We start from the raw sequence: 19480 nt of genomic DNA on the forward strand, positions 1-19480 counted from the left end.
TCAAGCAGATAGTCAACACAAATAATACCAGAAAAGCACGCAATTTGCAAAAATGTCTAAAGAATCACTAATTCCAAAATATTCATCGAACATAAACAGGGAACTTTTCGATCACAAGTCCTCTTTCTTGAAAACAAAAATACATTGCACACGTAAAAGCTGGTGAATTAACTAACTGGGTCCTTCAAACATCAGTAGTGATGGATACAGGCCTCACTTCTTCTTTTCACCACCTCCAGTAGCCCTGTACAAAATCCAAAAGATAAAAAAAATGAAACATGCAATAAGTGGCAATGACTTGTAACATTCTTCGGCAAGAAAATAATAGTAATGACCATCTTCCTCGATATATACTTAATCATTAAAAGCAATAATGAAGACATTACCTCATCTTGCGGAGAACACTAGACATCTCTTCTCTCTTCCTCTTTGCCCTCTTGTGAGTACCCAACTTCCTCTTGGCTACCTTCAAGGCACGCTTGTCCTTTCCAACTTTGAGAAGCTCAGTGATCCTCTTCTCATATGGAGCAAATCCAGCAACTTCTCTGATAAGACTCCTCACAAAGTGTATTCTTTTGCTTGTTTTCTAAAAACAAAGAAAATGGAAAGAACAGATTATGATGTGTTACGAAGATGCAAGTAAAACATGTCCAATTGGCAAGCAAAAGCAGGGTACACAGATCCAAATCAGAATTAGGAAACTGCATGCAGGAAACCAGCTAAATAAATTAAACCCTCCTTCCCACGATAATAGCACTGTGATAAAACATACTTCGTAAGATTGCAAGCACCATGCTAAAAAACATATCTTTGTAAGAGACGGTACATGAAGGGCATCCCAAAAACAACAGCCTACAAAGTATAATCTATGGAATATATGAGGCTATTCACCTCTCTTTACTCTCAAAGGGATAAATCTTTGTCTTGACACTCAATCAACCCATTCTAGGACAAGAATACACGCATCTGTCATAATGTCAGGAGTGTACCCTTCCTAAAACTTCAAAACTTCCACTCCAAACCTAATAAATTGTATTGGTTCCCAAAATCCCAAATTACATCCCTCTCTTCTAACAACTACAAGAACAGCATAGCCAGTGGTGTTCTCTTCTAATACAACAAAAACCATGTGCATCTGACTTTTCCAACATCACAAAAATAAACAGGAGGTAATAGAGAACCCTATGCTATAAAGCAAAGAGTTGTGTTCAATGTGATACAAAAAGAAACGGGGATACAGACACCTATAAAAGACATTTGGGTGACTATTTCAGAAAACCCAATTCCCTGAAATTGTCCTCCATGAAAAATGTGCACATAGATTCAAATCCAAACAATACAAGCTCAAGTTATCAAACAGATATCACTAGCAATCAACAAACAAAGACGGGCAAAATAAAAAACATCACTCACCCCTTTTCTGTCAGAAGGGCGTGGAGCTAATTCCTTCTTGGTCACAACATGGCCTTTGTTTAGACCAACAGATATCCCTGTATTCGGCTGCTTTGGAGCCATCACCTATTTAAATCACATTCAACATACAACCACAAATCACAAATTTGCATTGCCACAGTAGGACAATGAAAGTAATCACAATTTTCTACAACACAGAAAAAAATACAATTGAAATTCAAATTTTCATGATAAAAAACATCTGAGAAATGGAAATTGCAAACTTTTCTCCTTTACTGGTTTGTATAAGCATAAAATAACCGATGATTTACGTAACTTCAAAACAAAAAAGAGGAAAATATGTATGGAAGCTCAACGCAACGGAAAATGGAAGAGAGGTCGGCGAGTGACACTTACCTCTTCAATGTGTTGGATCTGCTCCGACGTAATAGGGTTGTGAAAAGAGGAATTAGGGTTTCGGGAGAGTGATGCATTTTATATACACAGTTTTGGGCTCGCACTAAGAAAGAAGCCCAATGAGGGTTCGTTTAATTTTTATTTTTTTTTTTGTATATTTGGCTCGACAAGTTTTTAAACTTGCATTTCAATTCATTCAAAACAAGTATTTTAAGCCCTTCTATAAATGTATCGCTCACTTGTTTTGATATAGATGACTCGTCATATTTATGTCACATTAGCCCCAACATTTTTATATTCATTTATTAAAATGCCTTTCTATTCTCTGTTTCTTTTTTCCCAGAAATTATATAACAATTAACCTGAAGCAGGCGAACAACTATGTTTTCTAATTTTGAGTATATACAACTAGATACTTAAGTTTGTATTAAATTAAATATGTAGATACATTTTATATTGAATAATACACGTAGAACATAAAATTGTCATGTAGGGTGTCATGTATGATGACTGTGTCTATTCGTTCAATTTTGTACTAATTTAAGTGTTTACCTGTGCATACTCAAAATCAAAGGTCGTAGTTGTTAGGTAATGTCAATTTGAAGTTATATTTATGTATTATGTCAAACTATATTTTGTGTTGTAAAACTAAATCAATAAGATAACAATAACAGAAACAAAGAGACAAGAGAGGAGAATTTTCTTATTCTTCTAATAAGTATCATCAAGTGTATAAACCCTTATGGCTCTTTTATAGTGTTACATATAGACATGTAAAATATTAGTCATAAACATAACACCAATCATAAAAAATAACGGAGGTTAAGGAGGTGTGAGGTCATAAAAGTAAAGGTTATCTACTCGAGGTTCTCCACACTTAATTTTTTATAACACTTTTTCTTTAGATGTTCATAGATAATATGTCTTATTAAAATTTTATTACGAAAAATTTGTGTAAAAAATTCTAGTGAAGAAAAAATGGATAACATATCTTTTAATACGCATTATTTGATGCATCGTCATTAAAAATCTTATTAGGAAAATTTAGTGAAACAAAACACTGATCAAGGGAAAAATACTTTATTCATGACCTTATTATTGCATATAAATTGTGTGTTGGACTTGTTCATAGTAACAATCATATTGTGGATATTTTCATTTACAATTTAATTGTCTTGTATAATAATTTGACATAACTTCAACACGATATATACGACTTTATATAGATCAAATAATTTCCTGCATTTTGCATATCAAATATTTCTTTTGACAATATCAATTAGAGACAATAACTCTATAACTATATTTGATTTCACTTAAATATTTTTAATAAAAGTGAAATTTTATCTTTCTTAAAAATAATTCATAAGTAAAATTGATATTTCTTACGTGGGATAGTTCAATTTATATCTATTTTTTATCATGTATATCAAAACTCATGATATTTGATCTCTTTTATCTTTATCATGTATAGAAAAAACGTATCTCTTTAATATTCATGTTAGAATTTTTTGATATAATGTCGTGAGAACACTTTGTGGGAGCATATATTCAAAAGTGACCATTATTTAAAAAAAAAGAAAAAAGAGTTATACATGTTACTTTGACAAATAAAAATGTTTGCTTATAAAACAATTAGAGTAACACAATTATTTTAGTTTTTTAAGACAAAATTAGCTTAAATTTGTAAGGAAAAAATTCAAATTTAGTAAAAAAATAAATTGAATCATGATATCTGATAAAATAAAGTACGAAGGAAGATTTGTTAAATTTTGAAAAGAATGAAAGACACGACTCTTGATACGTCATAAAAGGTCTCGATAACTGTCTACATTAAACTGTTACACGATCGGGCATCTCGAATAAGTTTGTTAATTTGTGGGGCTAGAGAAATATTAGTAAGGCAGACTCATTGGCCAATAAAAATTAATTTAAAAAATATAATGTAATATTAAAATTTAAAATTAAAGAGAGTCCAAACTCAAAACAGTTAGGTTATATTTCTATTCAGATATTTATACTTTTACTAGAAAAAAAATATTTAATAAATATTTTATAAAGATAATTTTATTTATGAATTTGATTAATAAGTAGTAACATTAACATCATATAATATTGTTTTGTCGATATTTATGATAATATTTCAAAATTATAATTTATAATTTAATTTAATAATTATAAAAAAATATTATTGGAAAAGAGGACAAATAAATATACTATAATAAAAAAGTATTTACCATTTATAGCAATACCATCTTTTTTTCACATGATCACTTGTAATTCATTTATAATACAAGTTTAATACATATTTGCAAAGAAGAATTTATTATTCACATAAAATACAAGTTTCAATGATGAATAATACATTTATCACACATTTTAATACATTTAAAATACAATGTATTAAATTTTTATCAAACAAACATAATATATTACAAAAAAAATTATAATTCGTATATATATAGCATACATAATTCAATTTTAATTTATATTGCTATAAATGGTAATAAATAAAAAAATATTGTTAAAATCAGTAATTATTTATTAAAATGTACTAATTCATGTAATTTTTCCTTTAAAAAAAGTAAGCTAGCCCAGCAAGCCTGTAGTACACATACTTGTGGATTGGGCCGACCATTTTCTGATTTACACAAAAAATGGGCTAGCCCGATCTGACCCGTAAAATGTCAAGCCTGCACTGATTAACACAATGGGGCGGGCTAGCCTTTATTGACAATTCTATTCATAATAAACCTTATAATTTCAAAATTAAGCTCAAACCACTCGTTTAATCTGCCATACGTATGGTAATTTGTAATTGATCTTTGAATCCTAAGTAGCAACCCCTTCTAGCTCGCCTCACTCTTAAGTTGGTCTTTTGACATGACTAAGTTGTAGTCCACTCGTGCAGTATGGACTAACCCATGATACGGTCAACTACGATATACTCAGTTTACTTCAATTAGCTTCAGGCGAAGTGTTAAAATATATGAGCGCGCTATGAAGTAATTTTTTAGCACCAAATAAGTTATTGTTTCTCATTGACGTGACAATTAACTTTCGTAACCTATAAAAGGAGGTAAGGAGATCAATGAAAATTCCAAGCAATATCATATTTGTCTTTTGTTCTTCTTTTCTTAAAATTCCTATGAAAAAAATGTTGAACTCTCCCCTTCCCTTATATTCTTTTTTCCTTGTAAGAAAATTGTATTAATCATGACCTTAACATTTAAGCCTAAAAAATGAATTTGATCAATCTGAACTTCTTTTTACTAACCAAACAACAATTTTTCGGTAAACAAAATGAAACCTCAAATACTCATATTGGTTTATCAAACCCCTATTATTATTATTATTATTTATAAAAAAAACAAATGTAAAATATTAAAAATCAAGTTGTACATAAATAAAAATATATAGACCAAAATTAAAAAAGAAAAAAAAAGAGATTCTATTTTCTCCTTTATTTTCCACGTATTTTGTTGTCCTTGTTATACGCACTCTTTTTCTTCTTCTTCGTCTATGTCTGTACCTCCCCATTTCTCTGAACATTTCTTCTATCACTCCCTTCTTTTTCGATAAATAGACAAATGCTTCTCTTCATCTTCATCAGTCTTTTAATTTCTTAACCGCCATTGATCTCTCGATTCTTCTCAGACACCACACTGGACTGGACTGGTATATGTCACCTTTCTCCTTCTTCTTTAACATCATATATGCTACTTTCCGATCACTGATCACCTCATTTCAAATCATTGTAGGCAAAAATTTTGGATGATCTGATATGTCTCTGTTTGTAGTTATTGCTTGTTCAATGGATATGCATCTATTAAATTCTTGCTTCTTGGGCTTCTTCATTATAAGTGTATCTACTACTCCTTGATCCCAAATGATTTGGGGGTATTTCACTGGACAAGGCATTTTAAAAATAATCGAAACTGTAGAGCATTTGAGTCACTGGGCAAGACATTTTAAAAAGAATCAAAATTGTAGAGCATCTGAGTCACTGGGAAAGACATAAAAAAAATTGAAATGCATTTAGAAAAGAATCTGAGTACCAAAATAGTAAGTACTTGTTTTAGTATATATATAGTGGACCTGTCCTAGGTGTAAATTTGTGAAATGTCTTATCTTTTTTGGATGATGAAAAAGGGAGGAGTGCTATTTGAACTGGAGTGTAGAATTTTGTTTGGATGGGGTGGGGTGGGGTGCGGGCTGACCCATTGGTTGAAGCAATTTTTGGTTATTGTGTTCTTGATGATCTATGTATGCCAAAAATACTAACATTGCTTTTTGTTTATGAGTATTTGTTAGGTTTGAAGTAGATTGGAGTTTAAAATAGCATGTCTGTTCTATATAAATGTGGAAATATTCAAGAATCAGTTCAACATGTTTCTTGTATATGCAGTTTGATTTATTGCTTGGTAGTTTTAATGGAATTAGCTAAGAATTTGGTAGTAAACCAAACAAGCTTTAGTCTTAAAAGAAATTATTACTTGAAAACAAAAAAAGGTGACCAGCTTTGTTTATACAGATAATAGTCATGGACCAGGTGGAAATAAGTTAGTAACCTTTGAATTGAGAATGATATTATTTATCGAGGGATTCAAAGTAAACATATCTTCTTGTTGTATAATAAGTGCAGATAATCAACTATTTTGTGATGCCAACACTATCAAAAATTTTGGTCTTGTGTGCTGCTTTGCCACCAATACTTTGTGTTTTTTTTTTGTTTTAAGATAATGGAATGAAGATTTTTTCCTTTAGCATTCTAGTAGAGATCTAGTTGAATTTCGTCTTGGAGCATTTGTACAAATTTCTACCAACTTATGAGTTATCATTGAGATATTCCAAGTGAGATTTGCATTGGCATTATCTTCTGGAATATAGTAAACACGTGTATACCATTATTTAGTAATTGTATCTTTGAGGAAATCTGAACTTGAGAAAAAAATATAAAATAAACCGTTCTAGGAACTAGATAGTTAGAGCTGGCATATCAGGTATTTAGTGGGGATATGACCTCCATTCGTGTTTGCTAAAGGATTCATTATCTAGCTTTTGATCCATTTTGGGAGCATATGGGGACTTGAATTGAAATGGAAGGATAGGTCAAATTCTTTAATACACCTCTGAGTCAGTGGGATTTAGTTGAGATTAGACTTAAATGCTTCAATACCTCTTTGGCTTGTCAGATGGATTTTAGTTTGACATAATTTATGATGTTATTAGGAAAACCTCCTTTTCTAAGAAACACTACTTTTTTTATAGCAGTTGCTAATCCTAAAGTGTTTGCCTTTTTCTTTCCTCTTCTCATTCCATTCACCTTTGGTACATACACAAGTCTAAGTTCACAGAATATCAACTTGATCGGAGGATTGGTGTAAACTTTACTATCAATGTAACAAGCAAATTAACATCCGATTGTTCAAGGAATGCTTAGTAGTAGTCACTAATAGTCAATCTACTATTGCTTCAGACAAACTATATGTATACTACGTAGGATTGAGTCTTTGTGTAGCTTTTCTTGCTTGGTACATGACAAACTCTTTGCTTTTGAGAGGTTTTTTCCTCGTGAACGAAGAAGAAAGACAAGTAACTAATACAATTTGACCAAATTACTTGTAGATTAAAATGTGAAATGAACAAGCCAGCTTTAAGTTTTTCAACACTAGGCAAGCGAGCCTACTGCCAGGGCCTGTTTGTACTTTCACTGCTAGGGTTTATTTAGTATAGCCTATTAAGGCAATCCAAAAGAACCTCCAAGAACTTGTGCGTCTTTGGGTCAGTGGTGACTTGGGGAAATTAGCTTTTGCACTTTCTCGAAATGAAGACGCATTGCTTGAGTGACTTTTACCTCCAGAGTAACAAATTGGCAGAGGGAGCAGGGTAGAGGATTTGCTCCCATAGTTTAACCCGTGACACGTACTTAAGCCAAATTCATGCAACAGAGATCTTCAAGTTTCACCTACAAAATCCACATGAATTGTGGTTAAATATCTATGATGGGATTCAAGAAATATTTTAATTCCCCTTACTCCACTTATAGCATGTCTCCAAATTTAGAGTTTTATAAGCAGTTTAATCTCCAGATGATTGGATATTGTAGATATGCCCAGTCATTTGACTCTTTCAATTTGTTCTTTTCAGAATTCTGTTGTTTGTTCTAATTATCAACATCTATTGATACATGTGCTATGTTATTTACTATTCTTCCTGACAGTAGGCCAAGTTATGGGTTGTAAAATCCTTTCTATTTTTTTATTGATGAAGTAAGGTATTTCATCAAAAATCATCAAGCAGATGCAAAATGGCAGAATAATAGGCAAAAAGGCTCATGGAGAGCATAAGCAAAAGTTGTTAGCTCCTTTACAATCTTCAAACTAGTCCTAGAGAGCTAACAAAGTCAAGAATTTGTTCAGTGCTAAATACAGGGGGCTAAATTAACCCAACTAAACAACATAAGTAAACATCTAGCTTTAAGGGAGTGGTTTGGAGTTGAGATCCCATCAGAACATCTAAGTTTCTTTCAGTCCATAAACACCAAAAAATAACTCCAGGGACTATCACCCAGACTTGCTTGATGGACTTATCAACTCTCCATGTATTCCAGCTCGCATAGGGTTCTTTCACATTATGTGGCATGACTCATTGTTAGCCAAAAATGCAGTAGAACATATTACATAGGACCTTGGCCATTTCACATTGAAGGAGCAGGTGATTTACTGTTTATGTGCTATTCTGACACATATAGCATTTATTATCCAGATCGAGGACTTTTTCGTTGAGATTATCTTGTGTTGAACATGCTTCCTGGAGAGCAATCCAACAAAAACAGATGATCTTGGTAGATATTTTTTGGTCTTCCAAACAAGTTTCCAGGGCCAAAGTTCAATGATCTGGTTCTGACAGCATATATGATGATAACAGTCTTTCACAATGAAGGTGTTGTTTCTTCCCCGTACCAATTTTCAGCACAATTCTCATTCTTATTATATTTTTCCACATTAGCAAGTAGTTCAAGCAGACTCCATATCTCTCAATCATGCACATTTCTTCTGAGCATTACATTCCAGTTGTTGCTATATATTCTGGGCAATTTTTTTTTTTGAGAATGATCTTTCTAGTTCTTGTCCTCCCATTCATTTTGCCTAGTTTTTTTTTCTTCATATGGACACACATTTCTATACGAGCACAAGATAAACATGCAGAAGACATCTATCTAACTCATGCTGCTGAATATGTTCTTTTTATTTGTATATCCCAAGTTTTTCCTTATCAAAAGAATTTGTGTATGTCAAATTATTTTCTGAAGTTCCCTTTATGATCTATTAATTGTGTGTAGATGCCAGTGGCAAAGCTCAACACAGGTGGTACTCCAGATGCAAAGAAAAAAGTAGATCAGGTGAACAATTCGCTTGATTCTTTCATTAGGCAAGCTATGGGAAAGAAACCCCTACCAAGAACGGGGGTAGGTCCTGTTCAGTGGACGCAGTGGCTTCATTCTATTGATCAGCCAGGTAACAAATTTAGAACTTGGTGTTTATAGAATACAACATGTCTTTTTTTAATGATTTAACCATCCAGTATCTAAAGTCCATTGCCATAGTATGCTAGTGTTTCTTATCAGGAGTTTCTCCATTTCTAGTGCTCAAACCCGTGACCTTGAAAAAGAGTAGAGGGATCCATCTGTCCCACTATGGGGATTGTGAGAAATATAGAAAAAGAATATTATTGAATTGTTGTTCTGTCTACATTATTACATTGAGACCCTATTAATAGACACTAGAATACAATCCTTTACCAACTAGGATACTATTTAGTATTCCTATTCCTATTTTAATAGGATTGTATTCCTATTCTAATAGGATTGTATAAACCTATTCCTATTCCAATGGGATTGTATAAACCTATTCCTATTCTAATACTCCGTCTCAAGCTAGTGGTACAATTCATGTACCTAGCTTGCTACAAATGTATTTAACACGAGGACCGATGAGGGGCTAGGTGAGATATCTGCTAGTTGATCAGTCGACTTCACAAATTTGATAGTCAATCTCAATGTGCTTGTCTTCTCATTAAATACTGGATTTGATGCATAATGTCAGTAAACACAGTGATAAAATTCCAGTTTTGAACTTCTCAAACTAAACCTGCAAAAGACTGCTTCAAACCATAGAGTGACTCACATTAATCGACATACAAGGCTACTAACTCCCCCTGAGCAACTCAAAACCTAGTATAAAGTATATGGATCATGTCGGAATCAATAGATGAGTTGATATTAAACAAGTCGCTGAAAAACTGGTTGGAATATGCTCATATGTGATAGAATGTGAAATTGCTTTAAGCCACAATGCTTAATGCATTAGCTGAGGAGACCAATAAGTAACCTGAAAAGGTCTATATGAAGATTCCCCAGTTTGTAATAGGTCGCATACAGGATTGTGGCTTAAACCATGAATATTGATTGACTTCTGTTTCTTCTATTTTGTTTGCAGGTGTTACTGGATGGTCTTTATTGAATTCTTCAAACCTTAAGATGCAGAAGTGTGAGAAGTGTTCCAAGGAATTTTGTTCACCTATTAATCACCGAAGACATATACGTCTGCACCGTAGATCCTCAAATTCTGATAAGGTATATCTAGGATGCCTTTTTCTTTTATGTTATCTGCTTTAATGCCGGAATAGATTTGGTGGTTTACCATTTGTGTACGTGTAGTTAATGTAAGGGCTGCTCAAATACTAAGTTGAGTGTAGCAAATGGTGCTTGTTAGGGGTGCTTTAGTGAAGGGCACTATAAGGTGTTAGCATGGCCATGATTGTCTATTGATGGGAGTGACACTAATCAATAGGTAGTCAGAAAGAAAGAATGACATATTAAATGGAAAGGATACATTTTGAACAAACATGATATTGGATATTTAGTAGTTATTATATGGTTTAAACCAGTTTTAGCTGACACTTCAAAAAAAAGTTTCTATAACTCAGAAATTTAAAATGCCTTGCAAACTCAATTAATATTTTTTTTTATTTTTTTTAAAAATATTTTCTTTAGTCATATGATTCACTTGCAACTCTTCAATCTTTCAACTGTATAATTGTATCTGTGTTTATAGCTAATGTTTCTTGCAGTATATATATATTTATACTCTCCGTTTTCACTTCTCTTCATTAAGGGCACACTTAAATTGCCCTTTGTGCTTAGAGCCTGATAGACTTTACCGCTGATATAGTAAATAAAGAAACAAATACTGTTTTTTCACACTAGATACAATGATATTATAAGTTACTTGTTTCAAAAAAAAAAGATACACTGATATTACATCCAGAACTCTAAAAAAAATCACTAGGACACTGCCAACACCATAAATTTCATCCTAAGACATCAATGAACTTTAGTCATATGATACATTAACCTATGATTAAATAGATCACAACCTTTCTAGACATTCGAGAGGCTACAACTCTCCCAGAGTTCCCTTTTCCTTTTCCTCAACACCCTCTTTTTTTTTTTTTTTGATAAAGTTAAAGTTGTATTCTTCAGCATTAAGGGTATGCTGGCTACCTCCAAAAAATTACAAGCTAAAACCATAATTACATTGATCCTAGGAAATCTACCAACTGTTCTGCTACTTCTATACCCTCTTTCTTTACACACAAAAAAACATGTTAATGCAATTTTCTCAACACCCTCTTCCAACTGCCTTGCCCCTTTTCCTATAGAAAACCACCCCATACTGTCTCATGACAGTTACTAAGTCTTTTAACTGTTTATTTCGGCATCCTGGAATAAGCTTTTATAACTTGAGGCACATCAGAGTCCTAGCAGAAATTGGTGCATTAACTCTTTTTGTCTTTGAGAACACTGGTATGTCAATTTCCACTTGCAATAGGATTTCCATTCTTGTTTAGGTAACTAAATGTTGATATCATATTTACTAGTCAATGTTGGGTGTTCATGGGCTGAATCTTATGTTTTATTTACGTTTTGTAGGAGTCTCGGAAATACAGGGATTTTTTGGGAGCCTTTTGGGACAAGGTACTTCTTCCTCACTCCCTAGATCTTATTTTTGTGTACCCATTCCTTGATACTTATTATGTTGTTATATGGCCGCTACATACAGCTCTCGGCGGACGAGGTTAAGGAAGTTGTATCATTGCAAGATATTTCGCTAAAGGTAATTGCTTTCCATGTTCCTGCTCTTATATGTGTTTTTTCTTGACTTAGTACTTGGAGTGGGTCTTTTTGAAATGGAACTTAAAGTGACTTCTTCCAGTTGCAATTGTAACACAGAAATATGATGATAATGTAGAATTAACTAAAGGTAGAAGAATGCCCCTAGAAGAGTAAAGTCAAACTTCTCTATACTAGCCGCCCTTTATAACAGTATTTCACTATAAGAACCAAGTTTTCTTTGGAACTAATTTTTTATATTATATTTTACCTCCTCTATAACAACATTTTACTTGTAACAGCTACAACTATCATTATAACAACATTCTTTGTAAAACTATCCCTCTATAACAGTCTCACTCAAATATTAATTGATTTTTAATTTGCTATTTCCCACGTAATTTTAATGTTCATTTTTTTTTTGCTGTTTCCCACTTTTAGTGATAGACATTTAATTTAACTATTGTATCTTCCTTTCCATATTTGATTCTGTGTAAGGCTGCATAGGCACCACCCCCCTGACTTCACTTGTGGGATCATACTGGTATGTTGTTGTTATTGTTGACTAATAATAGGTCTAGTATTTTGATCAAATATTTAATATTTAATATTTAATACACTACACCACTTATGACAAAGAATATACATGCTTCAGATGAACTTATATTTGTATTCCCATTAGACAGAAGTTTTCCATTTTGTAAGTGTCAAAAAATATTTCATGGTGTATTAGCTCTCTTTAACTTTAATTACTAAAATATGAATATCTTCTGAAATTTTAAATTTAAATAGTTTGTTATTTTTTTATGGCACCAGCCAATATAAATGTCAAATAATTTTATAGGTGTATAACAGCCTTCCTCTATAAAAGCCACAAATATCAGAAGGGACGTTTGACGATAGTAGAATATCACCTTGGCTATTCACACTGTGCTGCAAGATATGTCCCTCCTAATCTGTTCAGGTAGATAATGTGGAGTTGAGTAAAGAAGATAGAAAACCTCTACGAGAAATTACAGCTTATTTCCACTAGTTTGCATAAACTGGACTGTAGTCTCTGTTTCCTTTTTTCCGAGATAATTTGCTTAAGTCATTGATTATTCGAACTAAGATTTATTAGGTTTCTTTTGATCTGAACAACCTATACAGAGTTTATACAAATGGTGACTATGCTAGAAATCTTTTTGACTAGCACAGTGTTATTTTGAGCTACTGATAAAAAATTGGCTGAAGTGACTGTTGGTCTGTCAAGACGAGAAAAAGCGCATCTCACACCTTACAGAGTGTTAGATTGTGATTGACATGTTTCTTTTAGGAAATTTCGGGATCTGCACTTGTTCAGGCCTTGACAACAGCTTTGGGTAAACCAGCCATTTGGTTTCTTCCTCGTGTTTATATAAAGGCTGGTTCAAAGTTGTTGGTTAGTTCTCTATTTCCATTTCTACCTAGTATTCTCAAACCAACGACAAAAGCAAATTGATATGAGAAGCTAATGATGCTAAATATGATCAATTTGCAGGAAGTCATCCAAGCTAAACCTTCCAGGCTTCCAGTGACCTCAGACGAATTATTTAGCATCCTTGATGATGCTAGTGAGAGGACATTCTTATGCGCTGGCACAGCTGAGTCGGTGGAAAAAAAAGTTTTTGACGGGGAAGCTCACAAAATTGGTTTCGACTCAAAGAATCTAGTTGCTTGCACTAGCTTCCTTTTTGAACAGAAGCTGGTAGTTCTATCTCCTTTGAATCATGTGTTGAAAGTTGAAACTACATATTTTCACATATTTATTTCCATGACACTGTTTGATTTAGATCTGATTTTTATTCTTGCAAGTCTGGTAGATGAAGATACCCTTTTGTAATGCTCTACCTGATTCTGTCCATCAAACCAACATCCACAGTAACTGGTGTACATTTATGCTCAGGTTAAAGCATGCGGTGATGACAAAAATGCTGAAGCCTTGAGATGCCCAAGGTTGCTTTTTGAGGAGGAAGAATCTGCTAAAAAAAAGTGAGACTATTCTCCTCTTTTCATGTATTTGGTGAGCTTATGTTCTATCGTCATTGCCCCTGTGTTCTGAATGACTAGTTAGGACTTGATAAAGTTGTGTTTATTTTATTTTTTTAAAAAAAATCTATTGATGCTTATGGCCTGATTATTTTTGGAATAACTCTGAAGATGTGTTGGTGCAGTTTATACTCTTGGGAGTCGTTTGGTGTGAGATATAAGATATAATAATGTCGAGATAAAATGCAAGATTATTTTATAATACATTCGGTTGGAGGTATTAGGTAGTCGTTGGATTATTTATCCCATCATTTATACCATGGTAATGGGACAAGCTATTCCATATATATGGTGGGACGGCTTATCCCGAAATATTAATCCCAGGATAACTTGTTCCCAACCAAACGCCCCCTTAATTCTTTGAAGCAGATTTCTCTACAAGTAGAAAACAATTCTGTATTTTATTTGTTTGTCAATTTTTAAAATTACGAATGAGGAAAATACAGTGTTGTGGAGCTTGGGGGTTTATATGATGGCATCTTAATTGACAGGTCAAACAACTCAATTCATTTCAGCTAGAAGTGACTTATTTTATCATTTGTTAAGTAAGTAGATAAAGACAGGACAGTGATAGTCCATGGAAGCATTCACCCCTTAGGGGATGGGGCAAAGCTGACACTGGGAGAAAAGTCAACAGGAAATTGTACATTCATTACAGTCTCCAATCTGCTTCAGATGAAAAGATTAGTTAATCAAATATGTAAAACTTACGGAGCCAAAAATTTCATCAAGGGGATTCAAGTTTTATAAAAAATAGGTTATATCAAGCTTCCCAGCTTCCCTTTCTAGTCAAGTGGATTCAACCCTTATATTTATCGTATTTTATTATTTTTGGCTTGTTATATACGTGTATAATAAGTAAAAAATTTGAGCAAGGGGTGTGATACAAACCCCCTTGCTTGAATGTGGCTCTGGCCTCAGCTTGCCAATTTCTTAAAACTCTTGGCACTTCTTATCTTAGTGAATCTTGGTTTTTCCGCTTCTATGTTGTATTGTTATTATAGGAGTTCCTTAATTATTTCTCTTGTGATATGCTAGGCAAGCTGAGCTACTGGAGAGGAAAAAAGTGAAAAAGCTTCGACAGAAGGAACAGAAAGCAAGCGAGCAATTAAATGAGGAAAAAGGAAATCTGGAGGTACCAGCTGATTGTTTTGAGGTCCCATTGGCAGAAATTCATAGCGTTTCAGGACAGTCTGACTCCAATTCTGATATTACTGATGTATCTCTGGACGTCTCCGCCTGTCTTAAACTGGTTCAGTTATCCAGCAATGAAGATAGGAGCATTGAATCCCAATGTGATTTCTCTCACCAACACCTGGATTTGGTAGAAGTCAGATTGTTGAACCCCAAGCAGTGTCTGCCAATAGTGAATGGAAACATGTGCTATTAGAGAGGAAAAAAGTGAAAAAGCTTCGAAAAAAGGAACAGAAAGCAAGGGAGCAATCAAATGAGGAAAAAGGAAATCTGGAGGTACCAGCTGATTGTTTTGAGGTTCCATTGGCAGAAGTACATAGTGTTCCAGGACCATCTCACTCCAATTATGATAACCCTGATGTATCTCTGAACGTCTCCACCTGTGTTAAACTGGTTCAATTCTCCATCGATGAAGATATGAGTGTTGAATTCCAACGTGATCTCTCTCACCAATACCTGGATTCGGTCAAAGTTCATAATGGTGAACCCCGACCAGTGTCTGCCAATAGTCGACGGCTTTCTGCCAATGCTGAGTGGCAAGCTCCAAAATCGCAAAGGTTTGGCCGAAATGGTAGCAATCAAAATCATCAAGCAAAAGTTGAACCTTTACAGAAGCACAAGGACAGTGTTTCCCCTGTAAATAGCAGAAAGATATGGACTAGAAAAGTTAGTGTAGAAAGTGATGGTGCTTCAATACTGCAGGTGCAGAAAGAGGCAATAGATCAGAAGCAGAGGAATGCTGAAGTGATGATTGGTTCTCTACCTATTCCAGTGAAAGATTGGAGCACTGGCCGACAAGGAAACTGCCCTGTCGAAGCAGGAGCTGGACGCACAGAGACGGCCATGCCTAAAAACTGCAATATTGTTGAGAAGCCAGCTAAGCATAATGCTTTACAGATTGGGTCAAACAGAGTACCTGCCAAGCTTTATAGGCCTGTGAGGCATGAAGTTGGAAGACCAGATCCTGAAGAGGGTGCAATGTCTTTGAAATTTGATGATCGGACGTCATTGAATGAAAATCCTTTGCAGTCATGTCCCATGGACAACTCTGGCACTCGTAAGAATTGTCAGGTTCCTGATGGAAATGTACATCAAGGTTGGGAATTTCCAATTAGCGCGGCTAAGGCTTTTCTTGCTCAGAGTATGTTTTATTAGCTCTCTGGTTTCTATGTATTATACATGCACACACTAACACAACCATTCAGCTTCAAGTATTGTATGATTTTTCATTCTGATTTTTTTTTTTTTTTTGAAAATGGTAGTTGTTTCTATTTCTGCAGAACAGTACATAGGTTGTATTGAAACCTGTATTTACATAAGGAGACTCTAATGATACCGACCTATCCCTATAATGAGTCTAAGACATCAACGATAGAGATGGTACCATTAGAGTTAATTTGATTACACCAAAAACACAGAGTCGAAATGCAATTTAGTTTAACTTGTTGCTTTCTGATTTACTTGATCAACAATTTAGGATGGAAGGAGGCTATGGCTGGAGATCATATCATGTTAGTGCGTTGTCCTGACACTAAGTTCTCAGAGCGCCCAGAAGAGCCAAGTAGCAGTTCAGTAACAGCCCCAGCATCAGATTCTGGGGAAGATTCCGCTGTTTCCAGCGTTGACGATCTGCTGCCAAAAGATGGAGTTGTTCAGTCATCTTCCAGTAGAACAAATAAAGTCAAGTTTAGGCCAGAGGCTGAAAAGGGTATTAAGATAAAGTACATTCTCAAGCCAAAAACCCATCATTTAGGAAGTGAAAGGTAACTTTCTTACTCACACCCAATGGTACAGTTCCTAGCCATTGCAGCAGAGGTTCCTTTTAACCAGTGGTCTTCTGTCAGAGTGTTAAACAAAGAGAATTCTAAAAAAGTAGCTACTTGTCTCATCCCTTCTAAATTTGAGTCAATAAAGCATTTTTTTTGGCCCGGGCTTGTGCTCCTTACAATTTTGTTGTAATGAGGCAGGGTTTCCCTTTTTGCTCATCAGATACCTTGTATGTTCAGCCAATGTATGGATTGATGAAAATGATCCCAAAGATTACAGAGCAATAATTTTGGTGTTTCATTTTTCTTATTATACCTGTTTGATTGTGGCAACCCTCACTCCTCCCCTCTGTCCATTGATGTCCCTAGAAGCTGGTTTTCCTTTGTAAGGCTTTGATCTGAGCTTCCAGTTTCAGCAACATTACCTATTTTGACTCTCTTGGTGTTGGTTTTGCTTTACGAAAACTAATGGAGACACCAAAGACTTTAGAAGCTCAAATGTAGAAATCAAGCAATGGCCAGCTAATAAGAGAGAGTTGCTAGGATGATAATGAGTTTGAGTCACAAAGTAATAAAAGAAAAAAACACGAAATATACAAGAAAAAAAAAAGAAGCAATGGCCAGTTCAAGGAAACTATAACTTTGCAAAGCTAAAATAAAACTCGTTGATGATGATAAAATGAATGAGAAACATGATGTGGATATATATATTTTTTTTTTAAAAAAAACACTTCAAAAATATATTCAACATAATGACGTTTAACTGCAATGTCCTAAAAATCTGCTTTCACTATCTTTTTATTGAAAGCTTAAAATAGAACTATTTCTCTAAAATTTTAGATATTTGATCAAAAAATATTCAATTGGAGAATATTAACAATCATGGAGAACTTTTCTAATCGCAAATATGGGACATATTTTTAGCCTTTTATTTTATTGATCTCTATTTATGTTTCTAGCTAAGCATTTTAATTATGTTTCTAGCTAATCTAAATTTGTATGTAATATTTTGTTAAATCATAGCATCCAGTAATAAAAACTAGCCCACGTTGACACTTTGACTGGGATACAAAAATAGATCAACATAACAAAACAAGAATATACAAAACTTGTATTTATCAGAAAAATATATATATATACATAAAAAAAAAAGTAATTACTATGTGCATGTAAAATAATAAGGTGAGCAAAAATAGGTGACTGTCACCCCTTGTTGGCTAAAAGACATGCATAGATCCGAAAGAGGTGACTATAGACTGTAAAACTTCCACACTTACTATCATTGGTTTGTCCCAAAAGCGGAGTTAGAGATGTTGGACTTGTCTGATAATGCTAGAAGATTATTGTTTAACGATACTACATGACTCTCAATATGTCGTAAAAATAGCTTTATCTGTTTTATACTTCAATATCGATGAACTCCAAAACAGCTCTTTTACATCAATGATATATAGTAATAAGATTTTGACAGCTATCTCTCAGCAACATTTATCCAAATCAAATATCACAGTGAAAAGGTGACAAGGCAACCATAAAGCCAAAACTTTTCATAGACATGCATTTTTGTCAAATGTGTTTCGAGAGGTATGTATCCCCCCTCTTACTTGTGATCCTGACATGCTTTGGTTTTGACCTGTTTACTTCGGTTCATTTTAAAAATTGAGCTAATATGCAATTCAGATTAACATATGACTTTAAATATTTTAAGACAATTTTTAATTTAATATGATCTATATATAGTCATAAGAGAGTAGTCTCTATATTTTTTTTAAGGTGGCTCTAATAAATTATAAGAAAACAAACCCAAAGTTAAAACTTGGTAAAAATTGACTAGATTAAATTATGAACCCAATTTTTAGCTCATTTCAACCCATTTCGCTTTAGCCCATGTATCACTCAAGCAAATCAATGACCCACTGTTTTTTTAAATCAATCAATGACCCACCTATTTATCTAATTAATGTCATTTTGACATTTTTAAATTCTAACACAGCGTACTCAATGGGCATACCTTATGTTAAGCAGTGTTTAGGAAAGTGTGAAGCGGAAAAAAGCAAGAAGCGATGAACGCTTGCTTTAAGTGATAAAGTGCTCACGTACTCATTCTAGTCTGTGAAGACTCGCATCGCTTCAAGCGATAAAGCACTCATTTTTCACTTTCCCGAACATTAAATTGTTAAGATACTTTTTTAACCATATTAGTATTGTACTTCCGACAAAAAAAAAACTCATTTGTTTCAGCACTCACATTATGTATGTTACATAATGAGTGTTTCTAATTTTGAGTATAATAAAAATTGAAATGACAATGTGCAATTAATTGATAAAAGTATGAGATTTTGAATATCCACAATTGAAAGAAACCCCTAATCTACTCCAACCAATATGTAACATGTGGAAACAAAACAATTGAAGATGCATAGTATTTGTATTTATGTGTGAGATAGATTATAGTACACCTATTTCC

General features: G+C 33.7%; 2 protein-coding genes across 4 annotated transcripts; one reads left to right on the plus strand and one right to left on the minus strand.

Moving 5' to 3' along the window:
• Window positions 1-43: 43 nt before the first annotated feature.
• LOC101264431 (large ribosomal subunit protein eL36y) lies at window positions 44-1998 on the minus strand. Its single transcript, XM_004240681.5, has 4 exons — window positions 1810-1998; window positions 1414-1518; window positions 387-586; window positions 44-244 (listed from the first exon to the last, which is right to left on the minus strand). The coding sequence occupies exons 2-4, from the start codon at window positions 1513-1515 to the stop codon at window positions 214-216; spliced, it is 333 nt and encodes a 110-aa protein (XP_004240729.1). The 5' UTR covers window positions 1516-1518; window positions 1810-1998; the 3' UTR covers window positions 44-213.
• A 3295-nt stretch (window positions 1999-5293) lies between these two features.
• On the plus strand, window positions 5294-17326 carry LOC101264223 (uncharacterized). Of its 3 annotated transcripts, XR_011221707.1 has the most exons (11): window positions 5294-5487; window positions 8578-8754; window positions 9155-9329; window positions 10311-10447; window positions 11807-11851; window positions 11937-11990; window positions 13302-13406; window positions 13506-13712; window positions 13911-13996; window positions 15092-16388; window positions 16725-17326. XR_011221707.1 is itself a non-coding variant. In XM_019214547.3 (10 exons), exons 2-10 carry the CDS (start codon window positions 8749-8751, stop codon window positions 15441-15443), a joined length of 1167 nt encoding a protein of 388 aa, XP_019070092.2. In that variant the 5' UTR covers window positions 5294-5487; window positions 8578-8748; the 3' UTR covers window positions 15444-16482. The 3 variants fall into 3 exon arrangements, 1 of the variants encoding a protein (XP_019070092.2); XM_019214547.3 differs by lacking the exon at window positions 16725-17326 and having other exon boundaries at window positions 15092-16482; XR_011221708.1 differs by lacking the exon at window positions 8578-8754 and having other exon boundaries at window positions 5303-5487.
• Window positions 17327-19480: the final 2154 nt, after the last annotated feature.

The sequence above is a fragment of the Solanum lycopersicum genome, chromosome 6 (assembly GCF_036512215.1).
Source record: "Solanum lycopersicum chromosome 6, SLM_r2.1".
Lineage (NCBI taxonomy): Eukaryota > Viridiplantae > Streptophyta > Magnoliopsida > Solanales > Solanaceae > Solanum > Solanum lycopersicum.